Here is an 18,212-nt window from a genome sequence, read left to right on the forward strand (position 1 = left end):
CTTGTAAAATGAGCTGTCTTCTGAACAATTTCAACTTGTTCTTCCTCCAAGTCCTTCCAAGCTGCCGAGAACAGAGCAAAATCGCCACATGTAAATCTCTGCCTCCAAAGAGGTTTTCATTGCCACACATTGAAAGCTTTGTCATTTGATGTTTGCCCAGCACTTTTCCTGTAAACCACAAAGGAGGGAATCCCCCGCTCCCTCCAGTCAGCTTGTTTATTCTTAGCCTCTTATCTGCACAGCATGATTTCTTTGCTCAAAGTTCAGTGGTTTGGTGAATAGCTGAATGCAGAGGAGCTTATTTCTTAGTAAACAAACATAAGACTGGGTCACGTACGTTGCGCTGCTCAAGCCATTCTAATATGCCTGGGCAGCTACTTCAAACAGAGCATGTTTGCACTCTCCCTTGGAAACCACGCCGTGGGACACCTGAGCTGCTGTTGCTTACACAGAATGCAGCATAAAAATACTGCGTGACAACCTTGACTTTGGTACAATTGTGATTTAATGGTACCGGTGCCTGGTCGGGGAAAGGGTGATTTGCAGCATGGGTTGCAGGAACATTTTTGCAATCCAAAAAGAGGATGCAGAGTTGCTGATGGTAACGTCTTGAAGGACACGCTTCTTCTGAGTCTCGTATATATGGGGCAGACTCAGTTCTGCTCTGCTTGAAATGCTGACTTGGCATCAGTAAGCGTACCTTTCCTGCTCTTTTCAGGTGGCAGAAGGGTGGTGCATAGCAGATTTTAGTGCTACTGAGGGTTAAGTAGTAGTGGTTGGTTCCAGTGCCATGCTCGGAAAATTGCAGAATATATACATCCCATGTTGCATTCCCTCTGAAAATTTAAAAAAAAAAGATATCCAAATTTGAGGTCTCTTGGAGAAAACACAGAAGCTAAGCCTAGCTTCCCAACAACTGTTATGATTTCTACAGGATTTCTAAGCAGGTTTATAGGCCAGCCTACCTGACAATTGGGTACAGAAGAACCACGCCCCCTATGTTTCTTTGAAATCCTATAAGCTTTAATATGGAAAAGATCCATCTGTTGAATAAAGTCTTTTCCCAATCTAGAGCCCTCAATGTGTGTTGGACATCTTAATGCATGAAGTCTCATATCTACAGGGCAGTCAATGCCAGAATACTTTGCTGCTTTTTGCCTGGGACTATTCTGGAACTGTCTTCATGCCATTTTTACTGCACCAACATGCACTAGACCTCTAAAATTCAGATGGAAGTGGAAACAGCAACATTTATTTTATTTCTAGATATTCTGTTTATTTAAACAGAATATCTAGAAATAAAATGTTCTTGTAAGCCAAAATGGCTTATCTTCCCAGTAATAAGAATGTTAAGATCCCTTCCATCAACATGGACTTTTCTAGTGATCAAAACACTTTTAACATCTTGAAGCATTTCGTAATCATTTACGTATTGATCTTTGTTGTTTTTCTACCAACTAAAGTAGCAACATCATCAACAGACATTTCCATTTAAGGAGATACAATACTATAGTACTTAGTAGCTAATAAACTAACGTGGCATGAGGGAATTTGAGATCACCAAAGGAAAATATACTATATCCCAATAACAGCATCATTCCCAAATTCTTAGGGTAGGACAATAACATTGGTTAAACCAAAACAACAACATCAACAACCATATGATAAGATTTTAAAGAAATATGACTATGTTGAAGATTTTTAAGTTAAATATGAAACCTTAATTTTTTAACCTACTACCTAAGCACATGTAGGTGTTCTAAGCTTGATCTGGAAGATGGAATAATTTAAAAACAAGACGTTCTTCTTTTCCATGTCCTACAAATGAGCAAGATCTCAAATCTTCTATTATTTTCCGTTTCTTTTGGTTTTATCTAGTTGCACTTAATGTGATTCTAGAATTTCAAGGAGATAGTCCCCTTTGGAGATGAGAACCACAGAAACCCTCTTACCTGTCCCACCAAATTTTTCTATAGCTTCCAGTGAGCCTCAAGCCAAAGCTTGCTTTGCATTTCTATTTCTTCTTGGTCTTTACTAGCCCTTTCTCCACCAAGCTACGATAAAGTTCCTGGATATAGGTGTAGATGCACTTATTATCAGGAACACTCATGTGCACCATGTCATCCACCTCCAGAAGTTGAGCACAGTCTGCACATTTCCTGGGAAAAGATGGACAAATGGTCAATTCTGCTGCATACCTCAATGATTTGGCAAAGCAGCTTGAATATAGCCCTTCATCACCAGAATTAGCAAGAATTAACAAGCCTTATTCCAGAGAATTGGACCAGGATGCAAAGATTTCCAAAATCACGGTGAAGTCCAAGAAGGTAGTTAATTTGAATCTCTTGCCTTTTTAAGTTGAATAAATTTCATTATAGCACAAGAGCAACACTGAAGACACCATAAGTCACTGAAATTAACTATTTTGAAACTCTGGGTACATATTACAAATGCAGAACCTACTCTTGCTTTTGCTTATCTGACTACCATTTTCCTTTGTTCAGTTATCTAGCAAGGGCTCCTGCTTCTTCAAGGCTGGCCATTCAAAGGCTTTAAATTCTTTCCTTCAGAACTTAATGTTATCTTGAAGCTTGACATTTATTCAGCATCATCACTACATTAATTGACTTAGCACATTTTTAAGGGGTGTCCTCAAAGAAATTGCTGTTGCTGCTTGGTTTGGGTCTGCTGTGTTTTAAAAATGTGCTGCTTTCCTTCATACAGTAGATAATTACTGATTATTATTATTATTATTATTATTATTATTATTATTATTATTATTATTATTATTATTATTATTTATTATTATTTATTTATTATTTATTTATACTACCTCCAAGTTCAGAGGTACAATAGTGTGCATGTCAATACCACCACTGAAGGACAAGTGGGAGGTTGCTACTCAAGATTTATGTTTCACTATTGAAGAACACAGTTCTGGTCTAGATTAGACTTCAATCTGATCCAGAGGACACTTAGGTTGTTATGATAATGTGCTTGAAGGTGTGTTGATTTCTTGAAATTTTCTGTTTTATCATGCTTAACAGTTGAAGGTTGATCTAAGACATAACTAATTTTTTCTTGTGAAGCAGTCCCTACTGTGTTAAAGGAAGCAGTTGTCAAAAAACTCCTTAGCTAGCAAACCTCACTAATATGTCCGTTGTAACTATTTCTTTTTGAAACAAGAGATGCTAACAAATTAAAGATAATAACTCCAGGCTTTTAAAAGCTTAGCTTTGGGCTGAATATTTTTTTTTTGAATCTCTGTTTTGATATTGCTAATTCTCATAGATGTTCTGTAGCTGGATGTTTCAATATTTCTGACTATAGTTATATTCCTGGTCCTGGCTATCTGAGAAGGAATATGGGTCAACCCAAAGAAGTTGGGAAACTACCGTATATACTTGAGTATAAGCCGAATTTTTCAGCCCACTTTTTGGGCTGAAAAAATCCACTTCGGCTTATACTCCAGTGAACAAAAAAAAAGAACTGTCCCTTCGTTCGGGCCAGGCTGCTGAGAGAAGGGAGCGGCAGAGCCTTGCAGAGCTGGTAGAGGTGGTGGCAGTCCAGCGTTGTTTCTCCCCCTCATGCGTGCGTGTGTGTGTCAGACCCACGGGAATGGCTGGTAGGGAAGCGGCATTCCGGCATTCCCCCCCTTCCTGTGTGTCGAGCCCACGGGGCTTGACACACAGAGAAACGCAAATGCCGGACTGCCGCCACCTTTACTAGCCATTCCTGCGGGTCTGACACACACACACACACACACACACACATACACACACGCCGCCGGGCTCGGCTCCTCGGCAGGAGGGGCAGCCCCCGCCGCGCCCCCCTCCCCTCCCGGCCCGCAGCGCTGCGCCGCTGCCGCCGCTTCCTCCGGGCAAGTCGGGGGGGCTTGCGGGGCGAAGGCACCGGCCGGGGGGCAGGCAGGGTGGGAGGGCGGCCGCGCAGCTCAGCACCGCCCCGAAGCCACAGCCAGCCGCCGCCGCCTGCGTCCCAGCGGAGAGAGCCTGCCCTGCGGAGCACGCTCGCTCGCTCGCCCGCTGCCTCGCCCGGGACCAGCGGCGCCGCCCCGAAGCCACAGCCAGCCGCCGCCGCCCGTGTCCCGGCGGAGAGAGCCTGCCCTGCGGAGCACGCTCGCTCGCTCACCCGCTGCCTCGCCCGGGACCAGCGGCGCCGCCCCGAAGCCCGGGCGAGGCAGCGGGCGAGCGAGCGAGCGCGCTCCGCAGGGCAGGCTCTCTCCGCCGGGACGCAGGCGGCGGCGGCTGGCTGTGGCTTCGGGGCGGCACGGCTGGTCCCGGGCGAGGCAGCGGGCGAGCGAGCGAGCGCGCTCCGCAGGGCAGGCTCTCTCTGCCGGGACGCGGGCGGCGGCGGCTGGCTGTGGCTTCGGGGCAGCGCTGAGCTGCGCGGCTGCCCTCCCGCCCTGCCTGCCCCCCGGCCGGTGCCTTTGCCCCGCAAGCCCCCCCCGACTTGCCTGGAGGAAGCGGCGGCAGCGGCGCAGCGCTGCGGGCCGGGAGGGGAGGGGGGCGCGGCGGGGGCTGCCCCTCCTGCCGAGGAGCCGAGCCCGGCGGCGTGTGTGTGTGTGTGTGTGTGTCAGACCCGCAGGAATGGCTAGTAAAGGTGGCGGCAGTCCGGCATTTGCGTTTCTCTGTGTGTCAAGCCCCGTGGGCTCGACACACAGGAAGGGGGGGAATGCCGGAATGCCGCTTCCCTACCAGCCATTCCCGTGGGTCTGACACACACACGCACGCACGAGGGGGAGAAACAACGCTGGACTGCCGCCACCTCTACCAGCCCTGCAAGCAGAGGCTTGCAAGGTTGGCAGAGGTGGCGGCAGTCCAGCATTGTTTCTCCCCCTCGTGCGTGTGTGTGTGTGTGTGTGTGTGTGTGTGTCAGACCCGCAGGAATGGCTAGTAAAGGTGGTGGCAGTCCGGCATTTGCGTTTCTCTGTGTGTCAAGCCCCGTGGGCCCGACACACAGGAGGGGGGGGAGCCGCTTCCTTACCAGCCATTCCCGCAGGTCTGACACACACACGCATGCATGAGGGGGGGAAACGCCGGACTGCCGCCACCTCTACCAGCCGTTCCCGCAGGTCTCACACACACACACAAACACACACACACACACACACACACACACACACGCACGAGGAGGGAAACAACGCTTGACTGCCTTCTCCCTAGCAGACCTTCCCTACGGGATGTGCTGCCAGGAAGCCTGGCAGCCTGATGAGCGGACCCTGCGTACCGCGGCCGAGCCAGCTCCGGGATGCTGCCAGAGTCAACGAGCGGCTCGTGGTGGCACAGAATATAGATAGGTATGTTGCTAAGAAGGGGCCAAGCTTATCCTTATACTCGGCTTATACTCGAGTCAATAACTTTTTCCAGTTTTTGGGGGTAAAATTAGGGGTCTCGGCTTATACTCGAGTCGGCTTATACTCAAGTATATACGGGTAATAGCATATACCTTTATGGATTGGAGAAATAAAAGTCAGTCTCTTTGTAAAACCCTGTATTCTTTTAAAATTCAGATTCTTAGCTTGATGGATCTGTGTGAATTTTAGCTGGGGATGTCTAACTGTTAGTAGGAACAAAAAAAAACAAAACACATTTGTCATTGGCAGACACCCCTGAATACTGTAAAGATAACTAGGCCATTGTAATGTATGTTTTTCTTAGAGCAATAGGATTAGACTATTGCAGTCTGCTGCATGTAGGGTTGCTTAGGGAGATTTTTCACAAACTTTACAACTGATCCAAAATATTGCTGCTAAATATAGATAGGATTGGTGGTTAAAAAATACATGATGCCAAACTTTTAGCCACCAGTCAGTTTAAAAGGAAGCTGCAAGACTTCAGATTGTACATCCCACATGGTATGGAGCTCAAGTAACAGAATAAAATCTGCACAACAGCCTACACAGTATGAAGATAATCCTATGTGCTTTTTTCCAGATTTCCCTAGTTTTGGAGGTTATATGTGCCTCCCTGAGCTTTCCTCAGCCTGCTGCCTGCGTGAATTTTGATAGTGCTACAATTTTCATCCCTGTTAAAGTTGGCAGCATTTACACATCTGTCAGTTTGATCGATCAGTTATTGGGCACGGTTTTGATCTTTGGTAACACTGTTATTTGGTATGAGCTGGAAGATAGGGCAAAATTTCTTCAGAGAATAACTTTACACGTTTACCAACACCACGGTGCACTTTCTGGCGGCTAGTACTCATCCCTGACTCAGCCTGCCCTATAGCTGTGGTGGTGTCCTGAGGTCTAAGATGGAGGGGAGTGCTCACTCAGCAGTAGAGAAGGCCAGGGTGAAATTCTCTTTCCGATTTGCTGGATCAAGGTTTGCATAGTCAAAGGCTTCAGGAAAGAACTTGTGGACGAGGGCGCAAAAGGCCATGCCACTTTTCCAACTGGTGGAAAAGTTCTGGATGTCCACATGCTGAAAATTAGAAAAAGAGATATTAGGCACAAAAGGTCAACCACCTCTCCTTCTTAGGTTTTCCTGCACTGGCAGTGACTGAAACATTATTCCTGTCTATTTAATATAAGCGTGTCATTCTGGTTAGAACACACCATTGCACTGGAACAAGTTGTGTGGATGAATTTACTTACATATGACATGAAGCAGGTTATCTGTAAAAGTCTGGCAGTAATTGGGGAGCATTCTGAATCTATATTATTGTGTTAACATCCTCCTCCTTATGAGCATTGTTAACTGTAACTTGGAAGTGAAACGGAACAGTGTAAGGACAAGCTGGAGAATTAATTTACTGCCCCCATGTGTTCAGCATCCATACTTCGCCTTACTTTTATATTTTAAAATTTCACATAACTTTTCCCTCATTTCTCTCTCAGTAATCCTTTAATCCTGCCTGCAGTACAGGTCATGATTTATGAAGCCGACCATTTCTGATACATAGTGTACATTGCATATCGCAATGGTTTCATCTATACTGCTGTGGATGTTAGTGCTATTGTGATGGGTCCTTGTGTTTTGTAGTACATGAATTATCAACTCATATTTCACCATTTTCACTGTGACCTAACAGTTTTGCTAAACGTGAGGCATTATAACTCCAAAATATCTTACAATCTCAATATGTGAACTACATTCACCTGAGATTTTGGAGTTCATAACTCATTCTCTTAACTCTTTGAACAAAATTCAACATCTGAATAAAAGGCATAATGAGAAAACAGTACAGGCTAAAATTGCACATGTGAATCTTCTTATTCGCATGATAGTGTGCATTTGTTGGGTTAATAACAAAGAAATACCAACAGCACACAAAGAAGTACTATTTCCTGACCTAGTTCACAGAAGAGATTATTCTGCTACCTACAATCCCTCCAGGGCTTTGCTCTCCAACTGTGATCAAAAACAGGGCAAGAATTTAGAATACCATAAGAATCTAGAAATGTCTCTGAGATTATATATAACAACAACAATATATATATATATATATATATATATATATATATATATATATATATATATATATATATATATATATATATATATATATATATATATATATATATATATATATATATATATATATATATATAACACAAAAGGTGGCATCAGAGGGTGCTTTTTTAAAAAAGTTCATAGTCTTTAACTCTGGGTAGTGATGCTTTCTCAAATGCTCTTAATAACTCAGACAGATATATACTCACTTCTGAGTAAAGTATGCTGGAGTAAGTTTGTTGGAACTAGAGGAATATTGTCTTCACATCTCTTAAATTCTGATAATCCACATAGGTCTTCCTGCTGTTGCATTACTGGTGCCCCCCTGATTTTGCCTTCCAAGGAAAACCAGGTTGCCTATTTCACCCCCCAGAAACATTTAAGGGCACTGGAGTAGTTCTCATTTCACATTTGATACCTTACTTCATAGCCACGGGTCATGGCCCGACACCATTCCAGCAACATGGTCTTCACAGTGTTTGTAGCTCCAGTCCTCTTGATATTGGGGGCAGGACCAGTTGCAGCCCTTTGGAAGATGATTAAGGGGAAGGAAGGGAATAGGATGGTAGAGAATAAACAAATGTATTTTTAATCCTATGAGATTTGGCTGGTGTAATTCCCTTTTCCCCTTATTATTTTCTGCTGAACATCTGGTGGGACAGAGATCTGCATGATTTGTAGCAATGTCTGCTATCTAATCTGATTGTGTAAATACCTATACATTTTATAATTTGTGCAAGAGAAACTCTTGGTCAGAGCAATTTTGTTTTCTAGAGGTGTTGAATATGGTTGTGAGCTTGCCTGGCTGTGCAAACACTTCTGGAGTATAGTGGTGTGGGTTTTCACTGTCCAATATCTGTGGCAGTTGGATCTAGTCACATTTCTTAAACGTGTCCTCTTATAAATGGTCTTGGATGATAGTTGTAGCCAGTGCTGTCTTGGGATGATAGATACTGCTTGGGGAAGGCTGGGTTTTATATTGTGGTAAGCCAAGTATGAGTAACTCTTAGCTCTCCAGGGATTATAGAGTTTTTCTATGTTAAGAGCAGAATTGGGTGATACAGTGAGGCAAACAAGGCAGTACTGTATGTACTACATAAATATATGTACCTGGAATTTTTGGATTTTCTTTCTGGATTGGGGGGATTGATTTTTAAATGTTAAAGTACACTGTGTGATGAATATGCTCCATTTACATTGCACGATACCTTTCTTTTATTGAATGGCCCTTCAATAAAGCGGCAGTAAAGGTAAAGGTTCCCCCGCACATGCGTGCTAGTCATTTCCAACTCTAGGGGCCGGTGCTCATCTCCGTTTCAAAGCCGAAGAGCCAGCGCTTGTCCAAGGACGTCTCTGTGGTCCTGTGGCCGGCATGACTAGACGCGAAAGGTGCACAGAATGCTGTTACCTTCCCACCGTAGTGGTCCCTATTTTTCTACTTGCATTTTTACGTGCTTTCGAACTGCTAGGTTGGCAGAAGCTGGGACGAGTAACAGTTGCTCACTCTGCTATGCGGCACTCAGGATTTGACCTGCCGAACTGCCGATCTTCTGATCGACAAGCTCAGCGTCCTAACCCACTGAGCCACCGCGTCCCTTAAAAAGCAGCAGTAGCATATAGTAAAGTTCTAAATGCTCCAATTCCTTAAGAGCTTTGGAAAATCAGAATTGTTTTTTTTGTTTTTTTTGCTAATCTCTCACTTCAGTTATGTGTGAAGCACAGTTTCATTCTTTGCTTGCTCATTGGACAGAAGGCTTGTCATACCCTTTTAAATGTTTGTTAAGCATTCAGAATACACTTGCTTAGTCCCAGACACGGGACAAATCTTATTTCCTGTTTCAGCCTAGCCCAAGGCCATCTACAGGCAGTAGCCACAGAAGTAGCAGCTCATATTTGTGTAAATTTTTTGGCTTGCTAACAAAGAATAAAGGGAGACTGATATGATCATTTCAAACTTATTTGTTCTCATCAGTCAGCCATACCCTCCGAGATTCGAACCTGGCCCGACTGCGTCTTAAGCAGTTGTTTTAAACCCTAGGCCACAGGCTCTCTCTCTCTCTCTCTCTCTCTCTCTCTCTCTCTCTCTCTCTCTCTCTCTCTGCTGAGAAGCAAGGAAGAAACATTTAACACATATCTTCCTTGCTTCTCAGCTAACAGAGAGAGAGAGAGCCTGTGGCCTAGGGGTTAATATATATATACACAGTACATTGTGTTAAGTGTTCCCTTTATTTTTTTGAGCAGTAGGTGATTATATATATACATATACATATACACACACACACATATATAGTGTGTGTATGTGTGTGTGTGTGAGTGTGTGTGTGTGTGTGATTAGAGTTTTTGAGGCAGGGAGACTGAACTCTTATTGACTGCCATTCATAGATTGGTCTGCTTGTCTCAGGGCTCAGATGACTCTGGATATAAAGAGGTGAGCAGTGAATGGCTCTGAACTGGGCATTATGAGAAAGACATTTGGGAGTTGCCTGCTGTGAGAACAAAATGATGGCATTGAAGCGCATTAAGGATATTTTGCAAATGGAACAAATGATCATCTGGTGGAACCTATTTTAGGGCTTATGTTAAATTATTCATTTGTTTTCAGTCTCAAAATGCCTGGAAATCATGCCACAGAGTTTCATCAGTAAGTTGGGCAGGCCACATACAGCTGGGGAGATACTGCCCATTCCAGTGCTAAGACATACTGTAATATAATTGCCTTGGTTTTGGTTCATTGTAAGGCATAAATTTAGCAATTATGTTTTTGTAAGCCCAACTATAAAAAGGTGTATCTGTTATATCCATCCGTAGAGCTGAACAAACTAGAGAGAAATAAGCTATGGCAGAACCTGAGACACCATGGCCTCACCCTCCAAATCTCTCCACAATGGCTTTGCGGGACTGTCCCCTGGGTGGCATCCTTGGCCTGCTGATCTCTCTCCGGTCAAAAGCAGGCCTCTTCTTTTTCTCTTTGGCAGCAGCTGCTTCCTCTGGTGCAGCAGAAGGGGGCTCTTTCTCTCCCTTCAGGGCAGCTTCAGGGCTGAAAACCAGAAACAGAAACACACGGAGAGTGAAGCGTTGGAGAAGAAGTGGCACTGGGTGGGTCTCTACCCTGGGCTTTCAGGCAGAGCCTCTCGAAAGAGATGGGGAAATCCCTTTCTGACCACTCTGAAGTAAAGAATACTAACAGTTTGGCTCATGGTTCCCTGGAGAATCATTTTTAAAACTGTCATAAGTTGCAGCTAGAAATGTGAGGATCCGGGGAAAAGGATGGCAAAGAACCACTGCTGTAATGTACTGGGCTTAATTGTAACACCACGTGGTAAGCTGGAGCTAGCTAATGGCTCCCAGCATCTCAGACACCCCGTCTCCAGGGCTGCTATTGGTTGCCCCTAGGCGGCAATAGGCTGCTTTAAACCTATTGGCTATCACCTTGGGGCCAGGCTATAAATTGCTGCAAGCTGCAGCCCAGTTTTCTAGTTCAGATCCTGCAAGCAAATAAATATGATCATTGCTGAACTCACTTGCCTCATCTTCGTTCCTGCGCAACGAACTCACTACACAACAACTGCCGTCTCCGGTTTTGACTTCTTCCCAATTTTTCTCATAATAGAATAGAATAGAATAGAATAGAATAGAATAGAATAGAATAGAATAGAATAGAATAGAATAGAATAGAATAGAATAGAATAGAATAGAATAGAATAGGAGCTGGAATGGACCTTGGAGGTGTTATAGTCCAGCCTCCTGCTCAAGCAGAAGAACTTATACCATTTCAGATAAGTGACTGTCTAACCTCTTCTTAAAAACCTCCAGTGATGAAGGCCCACGACTTCTGGGGCCAAGCTGTTCCACTGGTTAATTGTTCTCACTGTTAGGAAGTTTCTCCTTAGTTCCAGGTTGCTTCTCTCTTTGATTAGTTTCCAACCATTGTTTCTTGTCTTGCCCTCTGGTGCTTTGGAGAATAATTTGACCCCCCTCTTATTTGTGGCAGCCCCTCAAATACTGGAATACTGCTATCATGTCACCCTTGTTTCTTCTTTGCTTTAGACTAGCGGCCAAACCCATGTCCTGCAGCTGTTCTTTATTCACCAACCCAATGTTTCTCTTTGCCCTTTCCAATTTTCTGAATATTCACATCTTTATTAGCATCCTTCATTCATTTGACCTTTCATATATTAGCCCCAGTACCTCCAGAAGGCATCCATTTGGGAAGACTAGTTAATGCTTTGGGTGGCTGACATCATTTGCTCAATTCACTGCTTTCCTCCAAGCTTGAAGAGTTTTTTGAGCAATCAATTTATCGCCACAGAAGGGTATGTACTAGAAATCTGAAGTTCTTGATAGCAGCTTGAAGGCCAGGCTTTAACATTTGGAGGAAAGTGTTCATAATGAACCTTTGTCCTCACTGTTAATCCTTGTCCCATTTTGGTTATTCTAGTCATTGCCTGTCTTTGATTTCTGAGTGCCCCCTGCAGAGTAAAACGTGGTAATACAGCTTTGGAGATGGGCAAAAGATGCAGAATTGCTGCTTTCCATGATTTGCAGTCAATTGACAAGGATCCTTTTCACCCAGTGGTTTAACAAAAGGAGCCATTAACTCACCTCTGCTTTCTTCCTTCTGTATCTAATGATAGTCCAGAAGTGGGGGGAAAAACTTGAGGAAGAAATGTTTGTGTGTTTAACAGTAAGAGCTATATTTAACTCGGAAAATCAATCTGTTCCTCACTTCTTCCATTCTTAAGTGTATATTTGTTTAGAAAATATACCTGCTGTCCATCTCATATCCAATGATTATGGGTATATCTTTTGTATCAAGTTCTGATAAGAGAGTGCCAGGCTCGTGGCCATCTCTCCCAATATATCTTGTCAACCTGAATCTTGCCCATCTCAAATGTAGCCCACCCCCTCTAGAAAGGCTTCCAGAGATTATCTCACCTGGTGATATCCGCTGGAGCAGCTTCTGAAGTGGTGGTTGGAGGAGTGATGCCACCTAGATTGGATTACAGACATGTGGAGTATTAGTGAGACGTCTATCGCACGTCTGAACTGCTGTGTCTTTAATCTCCTCTGTATCCACATTTTTGCAGTACAGAAAATAGCAGCGGAAGGTTTCACAGATCATTACAGGGAAATGGAGACGAAGACCAGCCTCATGGGGACAGGAGGCAAAATTGGGATTCCTAGTTTACACTGTCAGTAGCTGGTTGAGTTTTAAGAGAAATATCAGTGAAGGTCATGAGAAAAAATGTCTTCAGAAGGACTGGGTGGTAATGCAGGTGTCAAAGCAAGAACATCTGAAGGAAGTTATGAAGTCTAGAAACATTGATTGTAGAGGATTTTGTTATTGTTGCTTCACTGGTAAAAAATAAAATTATTTACTCAAAATTAAGTTCCAGGCAGACCATTTAGGATAATGGGGGGGGAGAGAATTAATTTCCCCAAGGGGCTACGTGAGAAACTCGGACTGCTTTGGAGGGCCACTGATGCTACTCTGCCCCGTGGTGCCCCACTCTGCCACCCCACGGGCCTGTTCTAGGAGGTTTTATTTTAAGCAACACATCCCAATGTGTCACTTCCACTTTTAGTCTATTCTCTCCAGCTTTAGTGTACTTGGCCTTCTTCGTTTGCTGAATGATTTGCCTCACCTGTCTCCAAACCTTTGAGCTCTGTTGGGCTTTGCGGACTTGCTTCAGGAGAACAGGGAGGGAATTCTGGCCAGAACTCCTCCTCTTCCGCCCCGGCTTCTGGTGAAAGAGCCTCATCCGAAGTGCTGCCAGTTCTACCCTGCAGGTAGAGGAGGAGGATGGGGAAGGTCAACCAATTACTTTCTTCCTTTATTTGATTTTCTAGATTTATAATCTGCCTTGCCTTCAGCCTCTCAAGGCAGCATGCCTAGCATTCTCTTCTCCCATAATAACCCTGCCCCATTGTGATCAGGTTGGGCAGAGAACAAGTGACTGTCCCAAAGTCATCCGAAGCACTTCCTTCGGTTTGGGATGCCCCAGTCTTCCCCAGTCTAAACCCTTAAGCACTGCAGCGTCCTGGCTCTTTTGTTTGCAAACCTGACCCTATAAAGTTCTTTTTGTTGTTGTTGTTGTGTACTCATACATTGATAAATAAAACGAACGGAAATGATAGTTTACAAACTTCTACATACGTGGATTTCTTCTTTCTACTGAAAATCTTCCTTGCTATTTTTCCCTCTAGCTTTCTAGCTGACCCAGTTTATGTGCCTATTAAAAAGGTAAAGGTTCCCCCGCACATGCGTGCTAGTCGTTTCCGACTCTAGGGGCCGGTGCTCATCTCCGTTTCATAGCCGAAGAGCCAGCGCTTGTCCGAGGACGTCTCCGTGGTCATGTGGCCGGCATGACTAGACGCCAGAGGCGCACGGAACGCCGTTACCTTCCCACCGGAGTGGTCCCTATTTTTCTACTTGCATTTTTACGTGCAGGGCTGGAAATTCTTGACTTTTTCTAATCAGTTTTACAATGTAACCCAGGAACTCCATTTCTTTTTCTAGTCAGTTGTAAATATGCAGTACTGCACCTTTTATAAACTCATCTGGCTAAATATAGTAATGGCAAAATCTCATCGAAATTTCCTGTAGGCTTTCCTACAGTTATTTTTTCCAAAAGATGTTAGGAAGGCAATAGTTAACACTAATAATATATAGATTAGTTTTGCATTTTCATCTCATTTTAAATAGTAGTAGGAAGGTCCTGCATAATTTGAGAGTTCTACAAAACTATAATGTAATTTTCATTTTTAAAAACTCCACCCAAAGTTTACCCAATTTCACTCATAAGTAAATAATGCTAGTTTAAAGTGATCTCCTGTCTTCATAAGCTCAGAGAAACCTCCAGAGGTTGCTATGCATGGCAGAAAATATTTATTTATTTATTTTATTAAATTTATATGCCGCCCTACTCCCTAAGAACTCAGGGTGGCGCACAACAATAAAAATTAAAAACATAAAATAGAAAATTTAAAAATGAATTAAACAATAAATACAATAATTATATGACAATTTTAAAACCAGTAAACAGCTAATTAAAACCATAGTCAGTCCAGGCCCGCTTGTTGGAACAACCATGTCTTCAGGTCACGGTGGAAGGACCGAAGGTCAGGGGTTGTCCGCAGCTCTGGGGACAATTCATTCTAGAGGGTCGGCACGCCCACAGAGAAGGCTTTCCCCCTGGGGGTCGCCAGCCAGCATTGCCTGGCCGACAGCACCCTGAGGAGGCCAACTCTGTGGGAACGAACCGGGCGATGGGAGGTTGACAATGGCAGCAAGTGGTCTCGCAAATACCCCAGGCCTAAGCCATGTAGGGCTTTAAAGGTTATAACCAGCACCTTGAATCACACCCAGAGGGCAACCGGAAGCCAATGCAGCTCACGCAGGAGTGGTGTAACATGGGAGTACCGAGATACTCCCATAAGCACCCGCACGGCCGCATTCTGCACCAGTTGAAGCCTCCGGGTGCTCTTCAAGGGCAGCCCCATGTAAAGAGCATTGCAGTAATCCAAACGAGAAGTGACGAGGGTGTGGGTAAACGTGCATAGGGCATCTTGGTCCAAAAAGGGGCGCAACTGGTGCACTAGGCGACTTAAGTCATTTGCAAAGCTTTGAAAGATTCTTTGCTTTAAAACTGTTTCTCTCCCATTTCTATAGTTGTCATGTTACCTAGCTTGGTGTCCCTTCTGAAACCTCCTCCATTATTGGAAGTGCTGAAGAAGGCTTGAAAAGGAATACAAAGTGAGGTAATATACAGGGTCATGCTGTACTGTACTGCAAAAAATATATATGAAAAGCTTCATACTATGTTAACTAAAGTGCCTCAGTGAGTCAAAGTACATATGGCTCACAAAGATCTACTAAACTATAGAACAAAGACAAACTCCTTCCTTCCTTCCTTCCTTCCTTCCTTCCTTCCTTCCTTCCTTCCTTCCTTCCTTCCTTCCTTCCTTCCTTCCTTCCTTCCTTCCTTCATATCTGAAATGCACAAGAGGAATTGTAATGACATTAGGATAATTCTGGAAAAATTTGAAGAAGACGTTATGACATTCTTTGAATGAGGACATTTGGTTTTGAAGGTTGGATAACCTTAATTGATCGATGTTTTCTTATTTTGCAAGCCTTTGTTTTTTTTGATGATTTGGTAGCTAGTTTCAGTGGCGGAAAAATCAATCATTTTGGGAGCTGTACGATAGTGACTGGGAGTAGTATGTATATGATGGATCATCTACTCAGGCTATAAAAAAATCATCCCACATGTTTCAACAATCTTCCCGAAGAAACGTTCCTTCAATAGTAGGTTCCTATGAGGACCTGTGGAAAAATAACATTGCTTCTTTGTTTTTTCTGTCTTTACCAGATCTTATGATTAGAAAAAGGGAAGCGGTGGCTCAGTGGGTTAGGACGCTGAGCTTGTCGATCAGAAGGTCGGCAGTTTGGCGGGTCGAATCCCGAGTGCCGCGTAACAGAGTGAGCGCCTGTTACTCGTCCCAGCTTCTGCCAACCTAGCAGTTCGAAAGCACGTAAAAATGCAAGTAGAAAAATAGGGACCACTACGGTGGGAAGGTAACAGCGTTCCGTGTGCCTTTGGCATCTAGTCATGCCAGCCACATGACCACGGAGATGTCCTCGGACAAGCGCTGGCTCTTCAGCTTTGAAACGGAGATGAGCACCGGCCCCTAGAGTCGGAAACGACTAGCACACATGTGCGGGGGAACCTTTACCTTTACCTTTTACCTATGATTAGAAAAAATTAGAAACAATGGTGAAGAAAACCTGGCAAATTACCATATAAGTGTGTTGTTATTTAACAATTCTTTAACATTCTTTGTGAATGGTTGAATAATCACACAGGTAGTTCTAGTTCTTTTAGTGATCGTTCGAAGTTACAACAGCACTGAAAAAAGTGACTTATGACTGTTTTTCACACTTAACGATCAATGCAGCCTCCCCCGGATCACACGGATAAAATTCAGACACTTGAAAACTGACTCATATTTATGACAGATGCAGTGTCCCAGAGTCATGTGATCACCTTTTGCTACCTTTTGACAAGCAAAGTAAAGGGGGAAGCCAGATTCATTTAATAACCACGTTACTAACTTAATTGTACTGATTCATTTAACAATAAAAATTTTGAGCTTAGTTGTGGTCATACGTCAAGGGCCACCTGTACAATAAAACTTGTCTTTTTGTAAGTTTTGTATTTTCATGTTGTAAACAGAAAATAAGCTGGCATGTATAGCTAAAGGGAGGGACGCGGTGGCTCAGTGGGTTAGGATGCCAAGCTTGTCGATCAGACGGTCGGCAGTTTGGCGGGTTGAATCCCGAGTGCCGCGTAACAGAGTGAGCGCCTGTTACTCGTCCCAGCTTCTGCCAACCTAGCAGTTCGAAAGCACGTAAAAAGGCAAGTAGAAAAATAGGGACCACTACGGTGGGAAGGTAACAGCGTTCCGTGCGCCTTTGGCGTCTAGTCATGCCAGCCACATGACCACAGAGACGTCCTCGGACAAGCGCTGGCTCTTCAGCTTTGAAACGGAGATGAGCACCGGCCCCTAGAGTCGGAAACAACTAGCACGCATGTGTGGGGGAACCTTTATCTTTACCTTATAGCTAAAGGGAGACAAATTAAAATTAGTGACAGACGTATATAAAGTCTAGGTAAGTGTGTTTTGTCTATTTGCCAATCAACATGAAGTTAAATAGACTAAAATAACATGACATGAAAATGTAAGGGCAGGAAGGATAAAAATGTTCCTGATGTTTCATAGAAAAGAAGTATCAGCAGATAATACTCTTGAAAGAAAAGAAGCAAGTGATTACAATTTGAAATGCATTCTATTCTCACCTCTTCCTTGGCATTTTTCTTCAAAACATCAGCTTTCCCCCCTTCTTCTTCCTCTAGGTCTTCTGGTTTTCCAGAAACATTATTTTTGGTCTCAGATAAACCCTCAGCTTCTGGTTGGCTGTTCTCTTTGACTATCTGCTCCTTCTGGCTTGCCTTGGATGCCGTTCCCTTTTCAGATTCAGAAGCCCCTTCTGTGGATTCCTCCTTCTGCTTTGCCTCAATTCCAGCAGCCTCAGTTTCCCCAGCCTCCTTTTCTCTGTGCACCTCATTCCCAGCATCCCCCTTTGCTTTCTCTGCTTCATTGGCTTCATCCACCTCTTTCCCAGTTTCTTCTGCAAACTTCCTGTCCCTTTTCTCAGCAGTCTCTGCTTTTCCTGCCTCATTTCCCCCTTCAAATGCAGTTTCAATCATTTCTGACTTCTGCTGCAGCCCGTTGATCTGCTGGTTCTTCTCTTGTTCCTTGGTATCTCCAGCCTCCATAGTACCAGGTTTCTCTGTTATTTCAATGGAGTGCAAAGCAGGTGGCCTATTCAGGCTCCACTCCTGGAAATATATATGTAAAGCGAAAAGAATAAACACAAAATTTCAGTGCTAAAGGTTTGCACTTTTTTTACACAAATTAATACCATATATTGTAACTGTTAATTTGTCCCAACTGCTTGGGCAATCCTTGGCCTCTTTAGTTTGCAGTTAAATGTGTGGTCTGACTCTGTTGAAAAGCTGGGGGCATTTAGTGGGATGGGGGACTCTTCACTCAAAGAAGTCATGAGTGGATGTGTGTGAGTGTGTCAATTGCAATGAAAATGTTTCATTTCTTGAGATCAACCGTAGGTGACAGGAGGAGGGCAGGGTGGTGGTGGAGGGGGAGGAGGAA

At 43.9% G+C, this 18,212-nt stretch overlaps 1 protein-coding gene across 2 annotated transcripts in view; it reads right to left on the reverse strand.

The window, feature by feature from the left end:
• Positions 1–18,212, reverse strand: part of SMTNL1 (smoothelin like 1) — a 28,921-nt gene continuing 10,709 nt past the window's right edge. The window contains exons 2-9 of one of the 2 annotated variants that reach the window (XM_081313978.1): positions 17,339–17,881; positions 13,121–13,259; positions 12,411–12,465; positions 10,342–10,512; positions 7,899–8,001; positions 6,292–6,443; positions 1,953–2,159; positions 703–836 (exon numbers count right to left, since the gene is read on the reverse strand). In XM_081313978.1, the coding sequence (XP_081170104.1) occupies positions 2,015–2,159; positions 6,292–6,443; positions 7,899–8,001; positions 10,342–10,512; positions 12,411–12,465; positions 13,121–13,259; positions 17,339–17,818 (1,245 nt within the window). In that variant the 5' untranslated portion in view covers positions 17,819–17,881 and the 3' untranslated portion in view covers positions 703–836; positions 1,953–2,014. Of the gene's footprint in view, positions 837–1,952; positions 2,160–6,291; positions 6,444–7,898; positions 8,002–10,341; positions 10,513–12,410; positions 12,466–13,120; positions 13,260–17,338; positions 17,882–18,212 lie in introns of both variants that reach the window. The other variant, XM_081313977.1, reaches the window with a different exon arrangement.

The sequence above is a fragment of the Vipera berus genome (genome assembly GCF_964194415.1).
Source record: "Vipera berus genome assembly, chromosome: 1".
In the NCBI taxonomy this organism is placed as follows: Eukaryota; Metazoa; Chordata; class Lepidosauria; order Squamata; family Viperidae; genus Vipera; species Vipera berus.